Genomic DNA, 23,148 nt, shown 5'->3' on the forward strand with positions numbered 1-23,148 from the left:
GTGTTATTATGTAAATTTTGGCTCAATCCGTGTGGCATTATGTGAATTTTGTCTCAATCCGTCTGTTATTATGTAAATTTTGGCTCAATCCGTGTGGCATTATGTTTATTTTGGCTCAATCCATTTGGCATTATGTGAATTTTGGCTCAATCCGTGTGTTATTATGTAAATTTTGGCTCAATCCGTGTGGCACTATTTGAATTTTGGCTCAATCCGTGTGGCTTGATGTGAATTTTGACACAATCCATGTGGCATTATTTGAATTTTGGCTCAATCCGTGTGGCATTATGTGAATTTTGGCTCATTCCATTTGGCATCATGTGTAGGGGCAAGTATAATGGGGTCTAGTATTTTGTTGCATAATATGTAGAAGTTGTATATGGTGTTGTACACTACACTCAAGGACACGCCCCCTCTTGAGTGGCCACACCCCATTTTCCGGAGCGCGCCTTGGGCGCACGCACAACTACATCCTTCACTTTTGTCTCCATGGTGGGCCTGCGTACTTTAAATGCCAGGACCTATTTTTAATCCCATTCCCACCCTCTCTCTGCCGCTCTGTTAGCATGTACACTGGCACCACTAACACTGGCCCTCCCCCACCTAAACCCTCTTTTATCATGGTGCCCCCCCTGTCATTTTATCCTGGATCCGCCCCTGGGCATGTCTAGCACCGCCCATTGGGTGTGTCCAACACCGCCAATCAGGCGTGTCTACCATCATCTATTGGCACTTGCTACAATATAAAACATCTTTCAGCCACACCATAATCTCCGGCCTATTTCAGTTTTAATCTTCTAATTACTCTGTGTAACAGTAGATGCAAATAAATTAAAAAACATATATGGATGACGCAGGTATGTAGTGATATGACAATGGTCTAGGGCAATTATAGTGCAAAACACACATATTTGTGTGGGCGTTTCTTTTAATGGAATACAGTTCTAAAAAGCAAAAGTCTTTGGTAAAAGGTATTGCTGGTATTGCTAGCGGTAGGGAGGAATTCATTTAGGTGGGCACAGCATTAGGGGGTTCCTGTGCACCAGTGGCGGATTCAGGGGTGGGGCACCCGGGCACGTGCCCCCCCTGTCATTAGTTTTGTAGATGAGGACCAGAGCTTTCCAACGAGCCCAGCCCCATGTCTCTAGTCCCCCGGGAACCGGAGATATCACCTGGCAAAGCTGTAACATCATGTCAATTCCGACCCCCACCCGGTTCCGACAGCTGCCAGTTCCCCCCCTGGCATCACAGGAGCTTGTGATTGATGTTATTCAATTTCAAATCGCTGGGCCTTCAATATGATACCAGGCTGGTCCATATCGGTCAATCGGTTCCAGAGATATAGTGTGTAAATCATTTTTTTTATTTTTGAAATGTAATTTCATGGCTGTTCATGTTCTTTGAGGGCAGATTACTCTGGAACCAAACGTTCCAGTTTTACTGGACCAAAATCATTCAAAGCCCACTCAAAAGTTCTTCAATATGATACTTGTCTCATGTAAATGGGTCAGTTAGTTCCGAAGATATAGCCGGTTAAATTAGATAACTGGTTAAAGGGGGGGAGGGGGGGGGGGGTTCTCTCCCCCTCACACCAGAAAATGCAGGGACTAGGCTAGTGTAAAAGGGGCCAACCTGGGAATGCATTTTCTGGTGTGAAATGGGTATTATTTCAAATAGCTGGGACCTGCAGTGCTCGGAATACAGCCAGGCTCTGCCACTGTCAGTGCTATCACTTCTGCCTGGCGGCGGCTGTCCCCCATTTACCACAAGCATGTATTCCCCGTTGGCAATGAGCATGTAATCCCACATGTCAACGAGCATGGAACCTCTGGCAATGAGCATGGAACCCTTGGCAATGAGCATGTAGATAAGTAACACTTACTGTATGTAGCATCATTTTTAATAGGCATTATGGTGTTTGGCATAATACATAATGGACATCATGCCGTGTAACTTAACCCCTTCCCGACATTTGACGTACATTTACGTCATGGTCGGGAAATACTTCCCGACACATGGCGTAAATGTACGTCATGGCTTTAAACTGTCACCGCGTCTATAGACGCGGTGACAGTTTAAACATGTCTGCTGTCCCTGACAGCAGACATGTCCCTGCATGCCCAGGGGGGGCTGCGATGCCGCCCCCCCGTCGGCGATCGCTGTGATTGGCTGTTCAGTGTGAACAGCCAATTACAGCGTTTTCTGTGTCACCGGCGAATAACGTTCGCCGGTGACACAGGGATCGGAGGTGATTGGTGCTGTAAAGTACAGCACCAATCACCACGGGGTGTAAGGGTGACACTGGTGTCACCCCACCTCACCCCGCCCGCCCCCAAAGGCCGTGATTGGTTCGTCGGACCGACGAACCAATCACAGCCATGGAGGGGGATTTAAACTAACGGTGACTGCACTGCAGACGCCATTCCGGTCTGGAATTGCGTGCAGTGCGGTCACCGTACCTAGCTGCCGTGATATACTGACCTGATCCTTGCAGAATACTTACCTGATCACTGCTTGTACCGTGCTGGATGCTTCCTGGATCCTGTTACTACTGTACTTGTGATTTCCTGTGTTGTGCTGCTGCAGTGTAATAGCGTTAGATAGAGAGAGATAGAGAGAGATAGAGAGATAGAGAGAGATAGTGTCAGAGAGTGCTATATTTTGTGCTGCTGCAGTGTGATAGTTATAGATAGAGAGATAGAGAGAGAGAGAGAGAGAGAGAGAGAGAGAGAGAGAGAGAGAGAGAGAGATAGAGAGAGATAGTGACAGATTGTGCTATATATTTTTTATATAACTGACTGCTGCCCCCCCTTTTGTGCTGATCAGTATAAATTAACTGATCAGCAACTTTTTGGGGGCGCAGGTTTTTTTTTTAATATATATACCTGTCAGTGCTGCTGCTGCAGTGTCATAGAGTGATAGATAGTGAGAGATAGAGAGATAGAGAGAGATAGTGACAGAGAGTGATAGAGACTGCTATATTTTGTGTCTGCTGCCCCCCTTTTGTGCACCCCCAGCAACTTTTTGGGGGTGCAGGGGTTATTTTTTATATATATATAACTGTCAGTGCTGCTGCTGCAGTGTCATAGAGTGATAGATAGTGAGAGATAGAGAGATATGGCGGGATGTATCAACATACATCCGCGCCCTTCGCACGGCAGCCGCCGCGATGCTACCGCATATGTACTAACATATGCGGCCAGCATCGGGCTGCGGTAACGGAGACCCCCGCGATACCTGTGATGTGGGCTGCGGGGGTCTCCGTCACCTCCCGGCGGCTGCCAGCGTCCTCCTGTGTCTCCTCCTCCCCCCTGAAGCCGGATGTCCTCCCGGCTGTCACACCAGGGGGAGGAGGAGGTTAAAGGAGGACGGGAGGGGGGGCGGCGCGCGGACGGCGTACGTCGGGCGGCGAAAGAAGCCCATAGGCTTCTATAGGGTATCGCCACCCTCTGGGTGGCGATACCCTGGCCTGCGAAAACGGGGCGAACCGGTGATAGTACATAGGAAAATGCGGTAAAACGGGGGTTTTACCGCATTTTCCCTTTAGTACATCCCGCCAATAGAGAGAGATAGTGACAGAGAGTGATAGAGAGTGCTAAATTTTGTGTCTGCTGCCCCCACCTTTTGTGCTGATCACTATATCTGAGGTGATCAGCAACTTTTTGGGGGCGCAGGTTTTTTTTAATATATATATATACCTGTCAGTGCTGCTGCTGCAGTGTCATAGAGTGATAGATAGTGAGAGATAGAGAGATAGAGAGAGATAGAGAGAGATAGTGACAGAGAGTGATAGAGAGTGCTATATTTTGTGTCTGCTGCCCCCCCCCTTTTGTGCTGATCACTATATCTGAGGTGATCAGCAACTTTTTGGGGGTGCAGAGTTTTTTTTTTTTATATATATATATACCTGTCAGTTGCTGCCAGTTGCACTGTCAGTTGCACCAAAGGTTGTGCACCTGCTGCCCCTCACTGGTAATCAGTGTCGCATCAGTGATCACCTTTTTTTTTTTTTGAGGGTGCTGTGGGGTCTTTTTTTAATTTTTTTTTTACACACACTGTGATTTTGTGGGTGTCCTGTGGCCACTGTGCGCTGATCAGTGACATACATCACTGATCAGCTTTTTCGGCACAGGGTTGATCTATTTTTTTTTTTGATCAAATTCCTGTTGCCTTTGAGCGCTGTTCAGTGACGGACGTTACTGACCAACATCTGTGCTCAATTTTTGGCGCAGGACCTTTTTTTTTTTTTTTTTTTAACCCCTTCAATTTTTTTATTTTTTTTAACCCCATCAATTTTTTTTTTTTTTTATTGGGATCAAATTCCTGTATAAAGTATTTTTTTTTTCTGCACTACATACACACTACACACTACATACCCCCCTGGTTGAAATAAAGTTTGTACCCCCCCTACACTATACACGTGTTGAAACATTTCACTACCAGAAACACAAAAATAAAAATGGCATCCCAAATGTCATCCCAAATGTCATCCCAGTCATCCAGAAGAATGTATTCAGCGGAGGAGGCATATGCCATGCTTGCCTCTGACTCTGACACAGCCAGTGAGGCAAGCGGGGAATTTGAAGGATTCATCTTAAGCTCCTCTTCCTCCTCTAGTGATGAGGGACCCCCTCAAAGACGCCCCCGTAGAGCAGCTGAGACCCCCCCCCCCCAATAATTGATCTCGTATGGACCCCACCACCAGACAATTTTGAGCCCCAGGTTCCTGAGTTTTTGGCCATGCCAGGAATCCAATTTGATTCCACAGGTCTCAGAGAAATTGACTTTTTCAAATTATTTTTCTCTGATGATTTTATAAATTTAATGGTGGACCAAACTAATTTATATGCCCAGCAGTTTATTGCTCAAAACCCCACGTCATCATTTGCTAGGTGGACCCCTGTAGATGCAGTAGAGATGATGACGTTTTGGGGTCTGGTGTTTCATATGGGCATAGTAAAAAAGCCAGAAATTAGGCAATATTGGAGTACAGATGTTCTGTACAGCACCCCATTTTACCGTATGGCCATGACTCGGGCTCGTTTTGAGATGATCCTTAAATTTTTGCATTACAACGATAATGCACAGTGCCCACCCAGAGATGATCCCACCTTTGACCGGCTATTCAAAGTCAGGCCGGTCATTGATCATTTCAGTGCCAAATTTGCAGAGATGTACATCCCTGAAAAATTTATTTGTATTGACGAGTCCCTTATACATTTTAAAGGAAGGGTTAAATTCCGCCAGTACCTTCCCAGTAAGAGGGCAAGGTATGGCATAAAAATGTATAAGCTGTGTGAAAGCACCTCAGGGTACACCCACATGTTTAGGGTATATGAAGGGAAGGATTCAAGAATTGAACCGCCAGAATGCCCCCCCTCCCTCGTAGGTGTTAGTGGAAAAATTGTCTGGGATTTAGTGCACCCCTTCCTGGATAAAGGTTATCACCTCTATGTGGATAACTTTTACACTAGCATCCCCCTGTTTAAGGCCCTTGGTTCAAGAGGTACAGCAGCTTGCGGTACTGTGCGCAAGAACCAAAGAGGCCTCCCAAAAACGCACATTGCCCAAGTAATGAGAAGGGGTGAAAGCAGGGGAATATGCACCGAAAATATGTTGTTGGTCAAATATAAGGACAAGAGGGATGTCCTTATACTGACAACAATTCACGGAGACAGTACCACCTCCGTCCCTGTACGAGGTACCAGTACCCACACCTCAAAACCTAATTGTATCCTGGATTACAATAGGTACATGGGCGGAGTGGATCTTTCAGATCAGGTACTGAAGCCGTACAGTGCCCTGCGGAAAACAAAAATCTGGTACAAGAAGCTGGCCGTGTATATCATCCAGATGGCACTGTATAACGCTTACGTGCTATTCCGTTCTACCGGCCAGAGGGGGACATTTATGCACTTTCAAGAGGAAGTCATAAAGGGCCTAATATTTGGGAACCAGCAGGCAGAGGGCCCCAGTACTTCTAGTACTGGCCCCCGTATTGTACCAGGGCAGCATTTTCCTGATGAAATCCCCTCCACTGGAAAAAAGGGCAGGACACAAAAAAGGTACAAAGTTTGCTATAAAAAGGGAATAAGAAAGCAAACTATTTTCCAGTGTGACACTTGCCCCGACAAACCCGGCCTATGTATAAAGGAGTGTTTTAAAATATACCACACATCTATGGATTATTAGGTTCATCATTTCACCGTGCTTCGGGGGTCTTGCTAATGCCACATAGCACCCACCATTCATTCCACCAGAATCTGAGCCGCAAAATCCAAAAATCACTCCTTCCCTTCTGAGTCCTGCCATGCACCCAACTGGTATTTTTTGGTCACATGTGAGGCATTGACGTACTCGGGAGAAATTGGGGCACAGATTTTGGGGTGCTTTTTCTCCTTCATACCTTCTGAAAATGAAAAATTTTGAGCCAGAACTGCATTTTTGTGTAAAAAAAATGTAATTTTTCATTTTCACTGCCCAGTTGTATCAAAATTGGTGAAACCCCTGGGGGATTGAAATGTACACTATACCCCTAGATAAATTCCCTGAGGGGTGTAGTTTGAAAAATGGGGTCACTTGTGGGGGGTTCCACTGTATTGGTGCTTTGGGGGTCTTGCTAATGTGACATAGCACCCACCAACATTCCACCAGAATTTGTGCTGCAAAATCCAAATATCACTCCTTCCCTTCTGAGTCCTGCCACTTTTTGGTCACACATGAGGCATTGCCGTACTCGGGAGAAATTGGGGCACAGATTTTGGGGTGCTTTGACTCCTTCATTCCTTGTGAAAATGAAAAATTTTGAGCCAGAACTGCATTTTTGTGTTAAAAAAATATAATTTTTCATTTGCACAGCCCAGTTGTATCAAAATTGGTGAAACCCCTGGGGGTATGAAATGTACACTATACCCCTAGATGAATTCCCTGAGGGGTGTAGTTTGCAAAATGGGGTCACTTGTGGGGGGGGTTCCACTGTATTGGTGCTTGGGGGGTCTTGCTAATGCGACATAGCACCCACCAACATTCCACCAGAATTTGTGCTGCAAAATCCAAATATCACTCCTTCCCTTCTGAGTCCTGCCACTTTTTGGTCACACATGAGGCATTGCCGTACTCGGGAGAAATTGGGGCACAGATTTTGGGGTGCTTTGTCTCCTTCATTCCTTGTGAAAATGAAAAATTTTGAGCCAGAACTGCATTTTTGTGTTAAAAAATGTAATTTTTCATTTGCACAGCCCAGTAGTATCAAAATTGGTGAAACCCCTGGGGGTATGAAATGTACACTATACCCCTAGATGAATTCCCTGAGGGGTGTAGTTTGCAAAATGGGGTCACTTGTGGGGGGGTTCCACTGTATTGGTGCTTGGGGGGTCTTGCTAATGCGACATAGCACCCACCAGCATTCCACCAGAATCTGAGCTGCAAAATCCAAAAATCACTCCTTCCCTTCTGAGTCCTGCCATGCACCCAAATGGTATTTTTTGGTCACATGTGAGGCATTGCCGTACTCGGGAGAAATTGGGGCACAGATTTTGGGGTGCTTTGTCTCCTTCATTCCTTGTGAAAATGAAAAATTTTGAGCCAGAACTGCATTTTTGTGTAAAAAATGTAATTTTTCATTTGCACAGCCCAGTTGTATCAAAATTGGTGAAACCCCTGGGGGTATGAAATGTACACTATACCCCTAGATGAATTCCCTGAGGGGTGTAGTTTGCAAAATGGGGTCACTTGTGGGGGGTTCCACTGTATTGGTGCTTGGGGGGTCTTGCTAATGCGACATAGCACCCACCAGCATTCTACCAGAATCTGAGCTGCAAAATCCAAAAATCACTCCTTCCCTTCTGAGTCCTGCCATGCACCCAAATGGTATTTTTTGGTCACATGTGAGGCATTGCCGTACTCAGGAGAAATTGGGGCACAGATTTTGGGGTGCTTTGTCTCCTTCATTCCTTGTGAAAATGAAAAATTTTGAGCCAGAACTGCAGTTTTGTGTAAAAAATTTAATTTTTCATTTGCACAGCCCAGTTGTATCAAAATTGGTGAAACCCCTGGGGGTATGAAATGTACACTATACCCCTAGATGAATTCCCTGAGGGGTGTAGTTTGCAAAATGGAGTCACTTGTGGGGGGGGTTCCACTGTATTGGTGCTTGGGGGGTCTTGCTAATGCGACATAGCACCCACCAACATTCCACCAGAATCTGAGCTGCAAAATCCCAAAATCACTCCTTCCCTTCTGAGTCCTGCCATGCACCCAAATGGTATTTTTTGGTCACATGTGAGGCATTGCCGTACTCGGGAGAAATTGGGGCACAGATTTTGGGGTGCTTTGTCTCCTTCATTCCTTGTGAAAATGAAAAATTTTGAGCCAGAACTGCATTTTTGTGTAAAAAATGTAATTTTTCATTTGCACAGCCCAGTTGTATCAAAATTGGTGAAACCCCTGGGGGTATGAAATGTACACTATACCCCTAGATGAATTCCCTGAGGGGTGTAGTTTGCAAAATGGGGTCACTTGTGGGGGGGTTCCACTGTATTGGTGCTTGGGGGGTCTTGCTAATGCGACATAGCACCCACCAACATTCCACCAGAATCTGAGCTGCAAAATCCCAAAATCACTCCTTCCCTTCTGAGTCCTGCCATGCACCCAAATGGTATTTTTTGGTCACATGTGAGGCATTGCCGTACTCGGGAGAAATTGGGGCACAGATTTTGGGGTGCTTTGTCTCCTTCATTCCTTGTGAAAATGAAAAATTTTGAGCCAGAACTGCATTTTTGTGTAAAAAATTTAATTTTTCATTTTCACTGCCCAGTTGTACCACAATTGGTGAAACCCCTGGGGGTTTGAAATGTACACTATACCCCTAGATGAATTTACTGAGGGGTGTAGTTTGCAAAATGGGGTCACTTGTGGGGGGGGGTTCCTAAATTTTAGCATCTTATGGTGCCTAGAAACCTACATGGTGCCTAAAAAATAATCTCATAAAAAGGAGGCTCCAAAATCAAGTAGGTGCTCCTTCTATTATGAAGCCTGTAGTTTGGTCAACGTGCACACTAGGGCCACATATAGGATATTTATGAAAACAAAAGAATTGGGGGAATCAATTTTTAGTCACATTTCTCTAGTAAAATCTACGGTGTTCCTTAGAAAAATGTATTAAAATTGCAAATCTGCAAAAAAAATGAAATTTTGAAATTTCACCTACACTTTGTTTTAATTCCTGTGAAACACCTAAAGGGTTAACAAACTTCCAAAATGCTGTTTTGAATACTGTGAGGGGTGCAGTTTTTGAAATGGCATCATTTATGGGGGTGTCTCACATACAAGTCCCTCAAAGTCACATCAGAACTGAACTGGTCCCTAAAAAAATCAGTGTTTGAAATTTTCTTGAAAATTTGAGAATTTGCTATTCATATTGTAAGCCTCCTAGGGCGAAATGTAATAGGGTGTGATTTTTTAGACATGTGCGATTTTTGGTCAAAAACGGCCGAAATCGCACATTTTCCGAAAATCGCACATTTAATAGGTTGAAAATCGCGGTAAAAAATCGCACTTTTTACCGCGAAATCGCACTTTTCTAAGTGCGATTTTTAGTCACATTTCAATTCGCATCCAGATGTTTTCCCATTATAAAGTATACAACTCGCAAATGTAATAGGGTGCGATTTTTGGTCAATGTTACCAAAAATCGCAAAAAAAATAGACCAGGTTCTGACAGGCGATTTTGACAGAACCATGCACAGATCATTGAGATCTGTGCATGGTTCTGTTAATAAAAATGTGTAAAAGTGTTTTTATAAAAAAAAAACGGCGTGGGGTCCCCCCTCCTAAGCATAACCAGCCCCGGGCTCATTGAGCCGGACCTGGTTCCAAAAATACGGGGGGACAAAAAGCATAGGGTCCCCCGTATTTCTGAAACCAGCCCCGGACTCTTGGACCGGTCCTGGTTCCAAAAATACGGGGGACAAAAAATCTGGGGGTCCCCCGTATTTTGAAACCAGCACCGGGCTCCAACAGCCCGCGGTGTCATGCCACAGCCGGGGGACACTTTTTATACAAGGTCCCCCGGCCAAAACATGAGCACCGTGGCTGGTCAGCCTTGGACGGGGTACCTGGAGGAGTGGGGACCCCCCCAATAAAGGGGTCCCCCCCCCCCAGGCTTCACCCGTCCAGGGCTGAAGCCCGGGGCTGTCACCGGCGTCCGTGGCCAGTGGACGCCGGCCTGATAGGGTTAAATTCATCATACATATCATTACATTGCTTTTTACCGGCGAACTACAAGTGCCAGCAGACCTCCCCCGCATGCTGGGACTTGGAGAACCACAAGTCCCAGCATGCGGGGCATTAATGGGCCCGCTGGGACTTGTAGTCCACCTGTAAAAAGAATGTTTATAAAAAAACACACACACAGAGAAGTACAAGTTTATTACACACACACACCTCAATTTTACACCAGCGCTACTTACCATTCCTGGATCCAGCGCTGGTCTGGCTGCTTTACAGCCGGCTCCCCCCGAACTGACAGGCAGCGGGGAGAAGCGGCTGTCTCCGTCGCTTCTAACAGCCTCTGTAGCGCTGTCCGAGTGCTACAGAGGCTGAGAGCGTGATTGGCTGAGCTATGCGTCTCCATGGAGACGCATACTGTAGCTAAATGTAATAGGGTTAAATGGTTAAAGCACCCTGGAGCTTTCACACTGCAGCTCTACCTGTTTAAGAAGGCAACCCCCCCCCCCCCCCCCCCCCGGCAATTTACCCTTTAAGAGCTGCTGTGTGAAAGGGGTATCAGTTTACCACACCATATCATATACCCCTTATACAAATCATGCAACACAATAGTAACCCCCTATACTGTACTTGCCTCTTACACATTATGCCTCATGGAATGAGCCAAAATTCACACTGGCCAAAATTCACAATATGCTTCACAAACAGGGACATTGTCTGCCAAAGGTGTGCATTAAAAATTTACACCATAATGCCCATTACATGTTAAGCCACACACCACAATGTCCATTATGTATTATGCCAAACACCATAATGCCTATTAAAAATTATGCTACATAAGTGCTGCTTACCTACATGCTCATTGCCAAGGGTTCCATGCTCATTGCCAGAGGTTCCATGCTTGTTGCCATATGGGATTACATGCTCATTACCAAGGGGCAATACATGCTCGCGGTAAATGGGGGACAACTGAAAGCCACTGACAGTGGCAGAGCCCGGCTGTATTCAGAGCACTGCAGGTCCCGGCTATTTGAAATAATACCCCTTTCACAACAGAAAATGCAGGGACTTACCTGGGAATATGGTCCCAGGATCATGCAGGGACATTCCCGGGCTGGCCCCTTTTACACCAGCCTAGTCCCTGCATTCTCTGGTGTGAGGGGGAGAGAAAACCACAAAATGGGCCTACTAGGAGACTACAGCTCCATCAGGCCCATTGTTAATCCGACCCTGCCTGGGGATTGTATAAACGGACTGATCTGTGGTCTGATCTGCCAAGGATTGAACCAAAACAGAACTGTGGGTTGACAGTCACTATTGGCATACCTCCCAACTGTCCCAATTATTGTAGGATAGTTATGATTTTTTTATGAGTGTCCCATGCCACAAGGCCACACCCCCTATTCAGAAATTGGAGAAGTTGGGAGGTATGCTACTGGTCAGTGCACGGTGCCAGTGGTTACATGCTCTGTGCCAGGGGTTACATGCTCTGTGCTAGGGGTTACATGCTCAGTGCAAGGGGTGACATGCTCGGTGCCAGTGGTTACATGCTCAGTGCCAGGGGTTACATGCTCAGTGCCAGGGGTTACATGCTCAGTGTCAGGGGTTACATGCTCGGTGCAAGGGGTGACATGCTCGGTGCCAGTGGTTACATGCTCAGTGCCAGTGGTTACATGCTCAGTGTCAGGGGTTACATGCTCGGTGCCAGGGGTTACATGCTCTGTGCTAGGGGTTACATGCTCAGTGCAAGGGGTGACATGCTCGGTGCCAGTGGTTACATGCTCAGTGCCAGTGGTTACATGCTCGGTGCCAGGGGTTACATGCTCTGTGCCAGGGGTGAAATGCTCAGTGCCAGGGGTGACATGCTCTGTGCCAGGGGTGACATGCTCTGTGCAAGGGGTGACATGCTCGGTGCCAGGGGTGACATGCTCGGTGCCAGTGGTTACATGCTCAGTGTCAGGGGTTACATGCTCTGTGCCAAGGGTGACATGCTCAGTGCAAGGGGTGACATGCTCTGTGCCAGGGGTGACATGCTCTGTGCCAGGGGTGACATGCTCGGTGCCAGTGGTTACATGCTCAGTGTCAGGGGTTACATGCTCGGTGCAAGGGGTGACATGCTCGGTGCAAGGGGTGACATGCTCGGTGCCAGGGGAGACATGCTCGGTGCCAGTGGTTACATGCTCAGTGTCAGGGGTTACATGCTCGGTGCAAGGGGTGACATGCTCGGTGCAAGGGGTGACATGCTCGGTGCCAGGGGAGACATGCTCGGTGCCAGTGGTTACATGCTCAGTGCCAGGGGTTACATGCTCAGTGCCAGGGGTTACATGCTCGGTGCCAGTGGTGACATGCTCAGTGCCAGGGGTTACATGCTCAGTGTCAGGGGTTACATGCACTGTGCCAGGGGTTACATGCTCGGTGCCAGTGGTGACATGCCCAGTGCCAGGGGTTACACTGCACTGTGCGGTAAAGGAGACAGCCGGACAGAGCAGTGGGAATCCTGGCTGCTTCAGAGCAGGCCCATCCGTCTGCAACGTGGATATTTTTCAAAAGACGCATCGGCTAGGGATGGCCATCATTGCCTTTACCATCGATGGTTGCCATCGATGGCAAAAGTGCAACCGGCCATCGATGGTGTATATGTATGCAATGGATGACCATCAATGCTTTTACATATCGATGGTCATCCATTTGCTTTAAAAGGTTGGCTTGTGGGGCAATCAATAAAATGGGGGTGGGGCTTCATGGGTGTTGGGGGCGGAGCTATGCTCTGTGTCCCGGCCCCTTGATGAAAAAATAAAAACAAAACTATTCAGTTAAGCTGACATCGATGGTGGTAAACCATCTGGTTCTCCCCCATCGATGTCAAAACTATTCAACATTGGCCATAAACCATCAATGATTTCTAATCATTGATGGTCGATGGTCATCCTTAGCACCGGCTCGTGACTCGCGAGCCAATGAGAGCTCACGGTCTGGCTCCTGATTGGCTGTCGGCCCATGAGCTCCAATTGGCTGGCGAGTTGCAAGCTGGTGTGTCATTTAAAATAGCCTTGCCGTTAACAAATGGACCTGCTCTGAGGCAGCCAGGTTTTCCACGTCTCTACCCGGCTGTCTCCTTAAGTGATGCATGCATGGCCAAGGTGAGCAGACGAACCCCATCCTGCATCCAAAATGGAACTGACTGGAACGCAGTTGTGCGAGAGGTGCCAATTTATGTTTTTGCTGGTGGGTGCTCAAGCCTGTTGAAAGGCTCAGCAAGCAAATACAGTGGCCCGGCATTGGGACTCTGGAGTTACGGGCACGTGGGTGCTCATTAATTCCTGTGGGTGCTCGGGCCCTTGAGCACCCACAGAATCGGCACCTATGTTCTGCCCTGTTCTGGCTCACCTTAACCCCTGCTTTTGGTCAACATGCATGCAAGTGTGCCGACTGCAGCGCTAGCAGAGCATCAAGCATGGCAAGTGACGCGAGACATGGGAGGGTACACGGTAAATGCTACCATAATTCAGTCCATGTGATCAAATATATAAAGCAACACCATAAAAAAGGAAAAACGCCTAAATCGACCTTTTCATGTGTCAACAAATTATTATTTTTTTTAAACTCAGGAGCCCGAGGTGTGCTCCCCACCACCAGTGCTGTGCCTAAACACGTGCAAAGGGGGCCGTGCGTTCGAAGTGGGCCATCTCCCGAAGGAGACGGGCCCCGTTTTTCCCCTAACCCCTCTCAACCATAAGGCCGAAGAGGGGAAAATAGGGAACGGTGGGTCCTCTTCGCCGAAGCTTAGAGAGACCCTCACTCCTCAACCCCCGGAAGGGTTAGGACGGTGGGTCCTCCGCACCCGAAGGTTTGGAGAGACCCTCAGTAGACTTCCCTCCGCCTTATGGCTCGGGGTTGTCCTCGGGGGGCACGAAGCTCTCCCCAAAAGGCGAGAGCTTCGGCACATTGGGGAAATGGAAGGCCCGAAAGGGTCGACCACACTACCCAAAAAACGTGACACACTACAGAAAACAGAAAATGTGTAAAAGTGCACGAACGTGAAGAGAGGAAAAGAAATAAATAAAAAAGAGGACCCCAGCCAGAAGGTCATCCATTTGCTTTAAAAGGTTGGCCGGGGTCAACAAATGAGTTTGAAAAAACTCAGGAGCCCGAGGTGTGCTCCCACATTGGGGAAATGGAAGGCCCAAAAGGGTCGACCACACTACCCAAAAAACGTGACAAAACTACAAAAAACAAGGAACGTGAAAAGTGACGAACGTGAGAGGGGGAAGAGAAATAAATAATAAAGATACCCTAGCCAGAAGGCCGGGGTGGGGGTGTGAAAAATTGTCCTACCCCATCCAAAAGGACGGGGTAAGGACGTGCAGCGCTACCTGAAGGGAAGTGCGCAGTGCAAGTGCTTACTAGTGCATGGTGATTTTGGGATCACTCGTGCATGTTCGAGTTTCCCCGGGGGCACAGTGCAGCCTCGGACTCCAAGCAACCGACCGATCAGCGTCCGACCAAGGTTTCTCTGTTCCCATCGTAGGGCATTTTCCAGCCCCTGGCATGGGAATGGGTACTCCACTGGGCTTTTCGACTGACTCCCTTAGGGGCTGCGACCCCCTCGGAAGAGCAATCTACTCAGTCTCAGTGTTTCTCCGATCCCAAGGTTAAGGTACTGAGCTGGGCCTTTCGCGGTCTCCCCATCAGAGGCTACGAACCTCTGGAACAGGAGCCATCTACTCAGTCCCAGCCTTTCTCCGCTCCCTGGGAATGGATACTAGACTTAGCCTTTCGCTGTCTCATCCTTCGAGGGCTACGAACCCCATCAAGAGAGTCAAACTACTAGGCCCAGTGTTTCTCCCCCACTCTTACCAGTGGATTTACGGAAACAACACCTCCTACCAAAGGCAGAGGTGAAGGTACTCAGCCAGACTTTTCACCACTCCCAGGCAAAAAAGAGGGGTCCCACACCCTCCACCCATCAGAGCAGCTACTCAGTCCAACCTTTCTCTATTCTCTGCCAGAGGCCAGTCCATACCCACTGATAAGAACAGATACTACACTTGATCTTAGCCAAAAGGCCGAGAAGGCCGGGGTCAACAAATACCATACTTGCCTACCTGACCCTCTCCATGCGAGAGAAAATGCTCTGTTCCTGGACTTCCCTGTTAATGTATGAGTGCCAGCACCTGTGGGGAGCTAGGTAAAGGCGTTTCACCCACAGGTGCTGGCAATCATACATTACCAGGGAACTCCAGGAACAGAGCATTTTCTCCCACATGGAGAGGGTCAGGTAGGCAAGTATGACAAACGAGGTGATTCATTGCGCCCTACGGGCGCTCTTCACACCGTCGTAAGGGGCTGCGCCCCCTTAATTTGTGAACATTTGTATATGAGAAAGATGGTTAGAATTGTATGAAAGATGGCCTGTATTGCAACTTGAGTTATAGGTGAAATGTGTTAAATAGAGAGCATATGATGTGGAAGGCAGTGTGTATTGTTTTGTTTAATTAAAAAGCGGTTACAGAGTAAGATGTACATTGATAGTGTGGATGGTACAGTGACATTTGTGGGTGTTGGGGGGGGGCTAAGTGTGCATGTTGTTTAGGTGTGTGTGTGCAATAGTATAGTAGGGTGTTTCTGAGTCAGCGGCTCCCCACTGGTGGAGGTCACGACACAGGAAAACAGGAGGCTGGGTAGTGATAGGGGTGTGTGGGCATAAGGGGGACTAAAGAGGAGGGTGGGAGATACTGTGCAGCTTCTGCCAGTGGGTGAGGGTCCAGCGTGGCAGTACAGGAGTACAGGATGGTGGCCCTTAGTCAGTGTCTCCTCCTACTGGGTGGGAGTTCGGGTGCATGAGAGCAGGAGGCTGGGCTATGAGGCATGATAGGGGCATGTGGGCAAAACAGCGTCAGCGACTCCCCAGTGGTGGAAGTTACGGTTCAGGAGAGCAGGAAGCTGGGTAGTGATAGGGGTGTGTGAGTATACGGGGGACTAAAGAGGGGCTTAGGGGTGCCGTGAATTGCGGGAGGGGCGCGTGGGGGTGCCATGAATCAAGGGAGAGAGGGGGCGCAGGTGTCGGCGAATCGCGGGAGAGGACGGGGGTCCGCAAAGCGTGGGAGGGGGCGTGAATTGCGCGAGGGGGGTTGTGAATCTCGGGAGGGGGGGTGCGCGGGGGGTCCGTGAATTGCGGGAGGGGGAGGGGGGGGCACGGGGCGCGATGAATCACCTAGTTGGTTATATATTCTTGTAGAAGGATGGTAGGATGTTGCTGTCATTCAGAATGCATTTACATAAACAGTAATAGTAGCAGTAAAAGGTCTGACTTAAAACACCTACAGTAAAACAGAACAGGTGTTATATATTATACAAAGAATTGGTTGATGATGTGTAGGTTGCATACCGAACATGACCCTCTCCAGGAGGGACACATTGCTCTGTTTCTGGACTTTCTTCTTAATTTATGGATTACCATCACCTGTGCTTAAACACCTTTCTTATCAATTACCCTGTTTAAAATGACAGGTGATGACAATCATAAATTAAGATGGAAGTCCACAAACAGAGCATTCTGTCCCTCCTGGAGAGGGTCATGTTGGGAGGTATGGAGGTGTGGGGCGCTCACCTGGTGTGTCTGGTGAGTAGCTGTGTCTTTGCTGTGTAACATGGAGAGGCAGAGGGTGTCTGGCACTGTCTGTGGGCTCACTGGGCTGGCTCTCTGTCATGTGAGTCAGTCATGTGAGTCAGAGGCTCCACCCAGCGTTACAGCTCCAGACACACTTTGAGTGACAGATGTAGCCAAATATATGAGATACTCATGTCAACCTTTCAACCTTTTTCCCATCTCAACCTCATTTGTCGATCCCATGATGCACACTGGGATTGGACAAGTGTTCACCCAGTATAAGATTCTGAGCAGGGTCCCCCTTCACTCTGCAATTGTGAAGCGCAACAATATTTGCCACGCTAAATAAGAAACAGTAATAATAATAATAATAATAATAATAATAAACTCCCCGATAACAGGCCACACGATAATCGGGATCCCTGCATGATGAGACGCAGACACAACTGATTTGCTCCAACTCACGGAGTTATAAACATCTAGGCCACAAGAGGGCGCAGGATCTCCACATAGTGCTCCCCGCATCTGTGCATTACCTATCTGGGCCACAAGGGGGCGCAAGAATAGTACACTATGATACGCAGAGACAGCTTTTGTGCTCACTACTCCCCACAATTTGGGGAACTGCTATAAACATCAAGTCCACAAGAGGGCGCAGGATCTACAAATCCCAGGTTAAGTATTATGTAAACTAAGGGCTACTAGAGTGATCAAATGTATAGAAGGACACTATCCATCTGTGCCACAAGAGGGCGCAGGATCTCCGCAAGTTAAGATGCAGACATTTCTGATGTACTACACCTATCTGGGCCACAAGAGGTCGCAGGAACACTGCATGGTGAGACAAGGGTAGGGCTTGTGGGGAGTGCGCACACTAGTGCTGCCGTGCCTCAGTCTCATGTACGGTTCCCGCGCCCTCTGGTGGCTGCGCCGAAAATTGCACAGCACTGTCGTTGTCATATACAAAAAGTATCAGTACTACAAGTTCCGGCATGCACAGCGCGCCGACAGCTGACGTGCTGACGTGACGAAATGTGATTGGTTGGGCATGTTAGAAAGCCCCTCCCTCGCCCTGTGGTAGAAGCACATGGAGGAGAGACTTGGAGTCGGGTGAGTTAAAGACCAGTGACCCGAATAGGGTGAGCTGCTGGTGCTGCATATGTGTTATGTAACATCATGACCGATACATGTATGTCCTGCTACATGTATGTGCAGTGTAACTCTGTCACCTGTGATACCTGTCAGGGACTGTCCTGATCCTCCCCATCATATCTATCTGTCCATCTATCCCAGGGCTGGGCAACACTGGCCCTCCAGATGTTGATGAACTACACATCCCAGCATGCCTTGCATCAGTTTCAGCATGGCCACATAGCAAAACTAATGCAAAGCATCCTGGGATGTGTAGTTCACTAACATCTGGAGGGCCGGTGTTGCCCAGCCCTGATCTATCCCGTGGTTATGCTATAAATGGTCCACAGAGACTAGGTCACCACCATGAAATAGTCAACATGCCCAAGGTTGACACAAGCTTATGGTTGAGGTAGACATGGTCAATATGAACAAGGGTGACATGAGGTTTTCTGTGCGTTTGTGTCTATATAGCGCACACATATGCCGCAGCGCTGTACAGAGATTATTATTACCAGTTATTTATATAGTGCACACATATTCCGCAGCGCTGTACAGAGATTATTATTACCAGTTATTATATAGCGCACACATATCCCGCAGCGCTGTACAGAGATTATTATTACCGGTTATTATATAGCGCACACATATTCCACAGCGCTGTACAGATAATATTATTACCAGTTATTATATAGCGCACACATATTCCGCAGCGCTGTACAGAGACTATTATCACCAGTTATTATATAGCGCACACATATTCTACAGTGCTGTACAGAGATTATTATTACCGGTTATTATATAGTGCACACATATTCCGCAGCGCTGTACAGAGATTATTACCAGTTATTTATATAGCGCACACATATTCCGCAGCACTGCACAGAGACTATTATTACCAGTTATTTATATAGCGCACACATATTCCGCAGTGCTGTACAGAGAATATTATTACCAGTTATTTATATAGCGCACACATATTCCACAGTGCTGTACAGAGACTATTATTACCAGTTATTTATATAGCGCACACATATTCCGCAGCACTGTACAGAGAATATTATTACCAGTTATTATATAGCGCACGCATATTCCACAGCGCTGTACAGAGACTATTATTACCAGTTATTATATAGCGCACGCATATTCCACAGCGCTGTACAGAGACTATTATTACCAGTTATTATATAGCGCACGCATATTCCGCAGCGCTGTACAGAGACTATTATTACCAGTTATTATATAGCGCACGCATATTCCGCAGCGCTGTACAGAGACTATTATTACCAGTTATTATATAGCGCACACATATTCCGCAGCGCTGTACAGAGACTATTATTACCAGTTATTTATATAGCGCACACATATTCCGCAGCACTGTACAGAGAATATTATTACCAGTTATTATATAGCGCACGCATATTCCACAGCGCTGTACAGAGACTATTATTACCAGTTATTATATAGCGCACGCATATTCCACAGCGCTGTACAGAGACTATTATTACCAGTTATTATATAGCGCACGCATATTCCGCAGCGCTGTACAGAGAATATTACCAGTTATTTATATAGCGCACACATATTCCGCAGCGCTGTACAGAGACTATTATTACCAGTTATTATATAGCGCACACATATTCCGCAGCGCTGTACAGAGACTATTATTACCAGTTATTTATATAGCGCACACATATTCCGCAGCACTGTACAGAGAATATTATTACCAGTTATTATATAGCGCACGCATATTCCACAGCGCTGTACAGAGACTATTATTACCAGTTATTATATAGCGCACGCATATTCCGCAGCGCTGTACAGAGACTATTATTACCAGTTATTATATAGCGCACACATATTCCGCAGCGCTGTACAGAGACTATTATTACCTGTTATTTATATAGCGCACACATATTCCGCAGCGCTGTACAGAGAATATTATTACCAGTTATTTATATAGCGCACACATATTCCGCAGCGCTGTACAGAGAATATTATTACCAGTTATTTATATAGCGCACACATATTCCGCAGCGCTGTACAGAGACTATTATTACCAGTTATTATATAGCGCACACATATTCCGCAGCGCTGTACAGAGACTATTATTACCAGTTTTTATATAGCGCACACATATTCCGCAGCGCTGTATAGAGACTATTATTACCAGTTATTATATAGCGCACACATATTCCGCAGCGCTGTACAGAGACTATTATTACCAGTTATTTATATAGCGCACACATATTCCGCAGCGCTGTACAGAGACTATTATTACCAGTTATTATATAGCGCACACATATTCCGCAGCGCTGTACAGAGACTATTATTACCAGTTATTATATAGCGCACACATATTACGCAGCGCTGTACAGAGACTATTATTACCAGTTATTTATATAGCGCACACATATTCCGCAGCGCTGTACAGAGACTATTATTACCAGTTTTTATATAGCGCACACATATTCCACAGCGCTGTACAGAGAATATTATTACCAGTTATTTATATAGCGCACACATATTCCGCAGCTCTGTACAGAGAATATTATTACCAGTTATTATATAGCGCACACATATTCCGCAGCGCTGTACAGAGAATATTATTACCAGTTATTATATAGCGCACACATATTCCGCAGCGCTGTAGAGAGAATACATGAACGTTCCCATCAGTCCATGCCCCAGTGGAGCTTACAATCTACACATTCTAGGGTTAATGTGTTGGGAGACAATTAGCCTACCAGTATATATTTGGAATGTGGTAAGAAACCGGAGTACCCAGAGGAAACCCACGCAAGCACGGGGCGAATATACAAATTCCGCACAGTCAGGGCCATGGTGGAACCAAACCCATGACCTCAGCGCTGTTAGGCAGTAATGCTAACCACTACACCATCCACGCTTCCAACACATATGTCGACATGGACACTGTATAAGTACCACGTCCCCTCGCATGGCTCGCTGCACTCAGCACGGTAGTCACTGCTACACTAACCAACAAACACTACCCTCTGCTGTACTAACCCACAACCATTACACCCTGCTACACTAACCCACAACTACACCATGCTACAGTAACCCACAACCACTACACCCTGCTACACTAACCCACAACTACACCATGCTACAGTATCCCGCAACCACTACACCCTGCTACACTAACCCACAACTACACCATGCTACAATAACCCACATCCACTACACCTGCTACACTAAACCCCCACAACTACCCCCTGCTACACTAACCCACAACCACTGATGTAAGGGCTGATTTATCAGTGAGTTTTATATTTGTTCTTCGGGTGTCACTTGGTTGATGTTTACATTGTACCAGGTGACTACTCGCTGTAGATGCCGCCATTTTGTTGGCTAAATCACTGTTTTTGAGTTTGCAGCCTGCATATTTGCTGTGTACCTCGGCCCTCGGAGATGTCACTGGCCGCTCCTTAATTATAACTCATCAGTCTGATTAAATCCCATAATAGCTGCAGTTACATCTCTACTGTCCTGCTCTCCATGTGGACAACAAGCAATCAGCATCTAACTCTCACTTCCTTCTCCCCCTCTCATATAGGGTGGCTTCATCTGTCAATCTTGTCCTTTTGCCTCTGCACCATCGTCCAGATCTCATTGCATCCTGTGCTGAACTCCTGAACCAAACATGGCAGAGAAGTCTGGGAGCTCGGATGCACTCCTTAGAGCGTTCTTCTGAGGAGTTCCCTGTGTGTCTGGTGCTCATTGAAGCTCCCGAGGGCCCTGTCCTTGGTCATGTCCGTCTCTGTAGGGTGGCGGGTCTCCAGGACAGTCTGTTTGTGGAGTCTGTGGTGGTTAGTGTTGAACTTCGTGGTAAAGGCTATGGTCGGAAACTAATGGAGGCCACTGAGAGATATGCCAGAGGAAGGGGCTTTCAAAATCTATACCTTACCACCCATGACAAGCAGGACTTCTATTACCACCTAGGGTATCGCTTGTCAGACCCTGTGCAGAACATGGGTACTCTGGCTAGTCTGATACCCATGGGCATGTTTCAAAAGATGGCAGTCTCCAAAGCAAGCCCTACCTCAAAACGCAATTGTGTTGCTTCATCAACTAATTTACCACCAGCTGTATTACCATCAGATTCATCCTCCCAAAAGTCATCACCATCCATGTCTGATCAGTCAGCTTCAATACCTCAGTCCACTGCTCCATTCTTCCCATCTCCGCAACCACCACCAGCTCTTCCACTCTTCCACTCTTCCTCTCCACAACCAACACAGGCTCCTCCTCTCCTTTGCACCACATCTTTTCCACAACCCCCACCAGCTCCTTCTCTCCTCCACTCCATAACTCCTCCACAGCCAACACCAGCTCCTCCTCTCCTCCGCTCCATAACTCCTACACAGCCACCACCAGCTCCTCCTCTCCTCCGCTCCATAACTCCTCCACAGCCACCACCAGCTACTCCTCTCCTCTGCTCCACATCTCTTCCACAACCCCCACCAGCTCCTTCTCTCCTCCGCTTTATAACTCCTCCACAGCCACCACCAGCTCCTCCTCTCCTCCGCTCCTTAACTCCTCCACAACCCCCATCAGCTCCTCCTCCATTATCACCTGCTTTTCATCAAGTAGAGCAGAGAGGAACAGGCTCCTTGCAGACCCCATATCGGGACTTTCGTGGGGAACCTCTATTTTGGATGAGAAAATGTATTTAATGGAGGATGCGGCTGATGTATCTACAGCCCTATCACAGACTGTCCTGTGCCTTAGACCTTCTGCAGGAAATATTTATATAATACACATATTTATTCCCTTTCCGGTCACGCTGTGTGCCTTTATGGTTTTATGTGTTCCACACTGGGAGTCTGAAGGCCGGTACCGGCCATCCTGTAATAAAAGCGACAATTGCTTCAGCCAATAAGATGTAACCTACTTCTGCGATGTCTCCTGTTACTGTCCAGCATTTCTTGTTTGGTGTAGTGTGTAGAGATTTCGGTGGCACCTGTATAATTTGGGGACATTTGTAAAAAGTCACAGATTCCATAAGAGGAGTCCGAAACATGTATTTAGTGATGTACCTGTGACTAGTAGTGATATCTCCCAGTCACAGGGCTGTCTTGTCCTTATCCCATGAGGTTACAGTGATGGGCAACGTTTCTCTAATCATTAATATGTTCTCTAAGAAGTTGGGGACC

The 23,148-nt window shown here is 47.2% G+C and overlaps 1 protein-coding gene and 1 pseudogene across 1 annotated transcript; one reads left to right on the forward strand and one right to left on the reverse strand.

The window, feature by feature from the left end:
• Positions 1-15,169: 15,169 nt before the first annotated feature.
• On the reverse strand, positions 15,170-15,305 carry LOC146029968 (U2 spliceosomal RNA; annotated as a pseudogene).
• Positions 15,306-17,837: 2,532 nt separating this feature from the next.
• On the forward strand, positions 17,838-22,954 carry NAA80 (N-alpha-acetyltransferase 80, NatH catalytic subunit). The gene is made up of 2 exons (XM_083155827.1): positions 17,838-17,947; positions 21,549-22,954. The coding sequence occupies exons 1-2, from the start codon at positions 17,925-17,927 to the stop codon at positions 22,666-22,668; spliced, it is 1,143 nt and encodes a 380-aa protein (XP_083011953.1). The 5' UTR covers positions 17,838-17,924; the 3' UTR covers positions 22,669-22,954.
• Positions 22,955-23,148: the final 194 nt, after the last annotated feature.

The sequence above is a fragment of the Crinia signifera genome, chromosome 8 (assembly GCF_055691185.1).
Source record: "Crinia signifera chromosome 8, ASM5569118v1, whole genome shotgun sequence".
In the NCBI taxonomy this organism is placed as follows: domain Eukaryota; kingdom Metazoa; phylum Chordata; class Amphibia; order Anura; family Myobatrachidae; genus Crinia; species Crinia signifera.

Coding starts and splice junctions, on each gene's coding strand:
- NAA80 (XM_083155827.1), top strand. CDS start 17,925: ATGGAGGAGAGACTTGGAGTCGG. Junction 17,948..21,548: donor GAGGAGAGACTTGGAGTCGG/GTGAGTTAAAGA, acceptor CCTCTCATATAG/GGTGGCTTCATCTGTCAATC.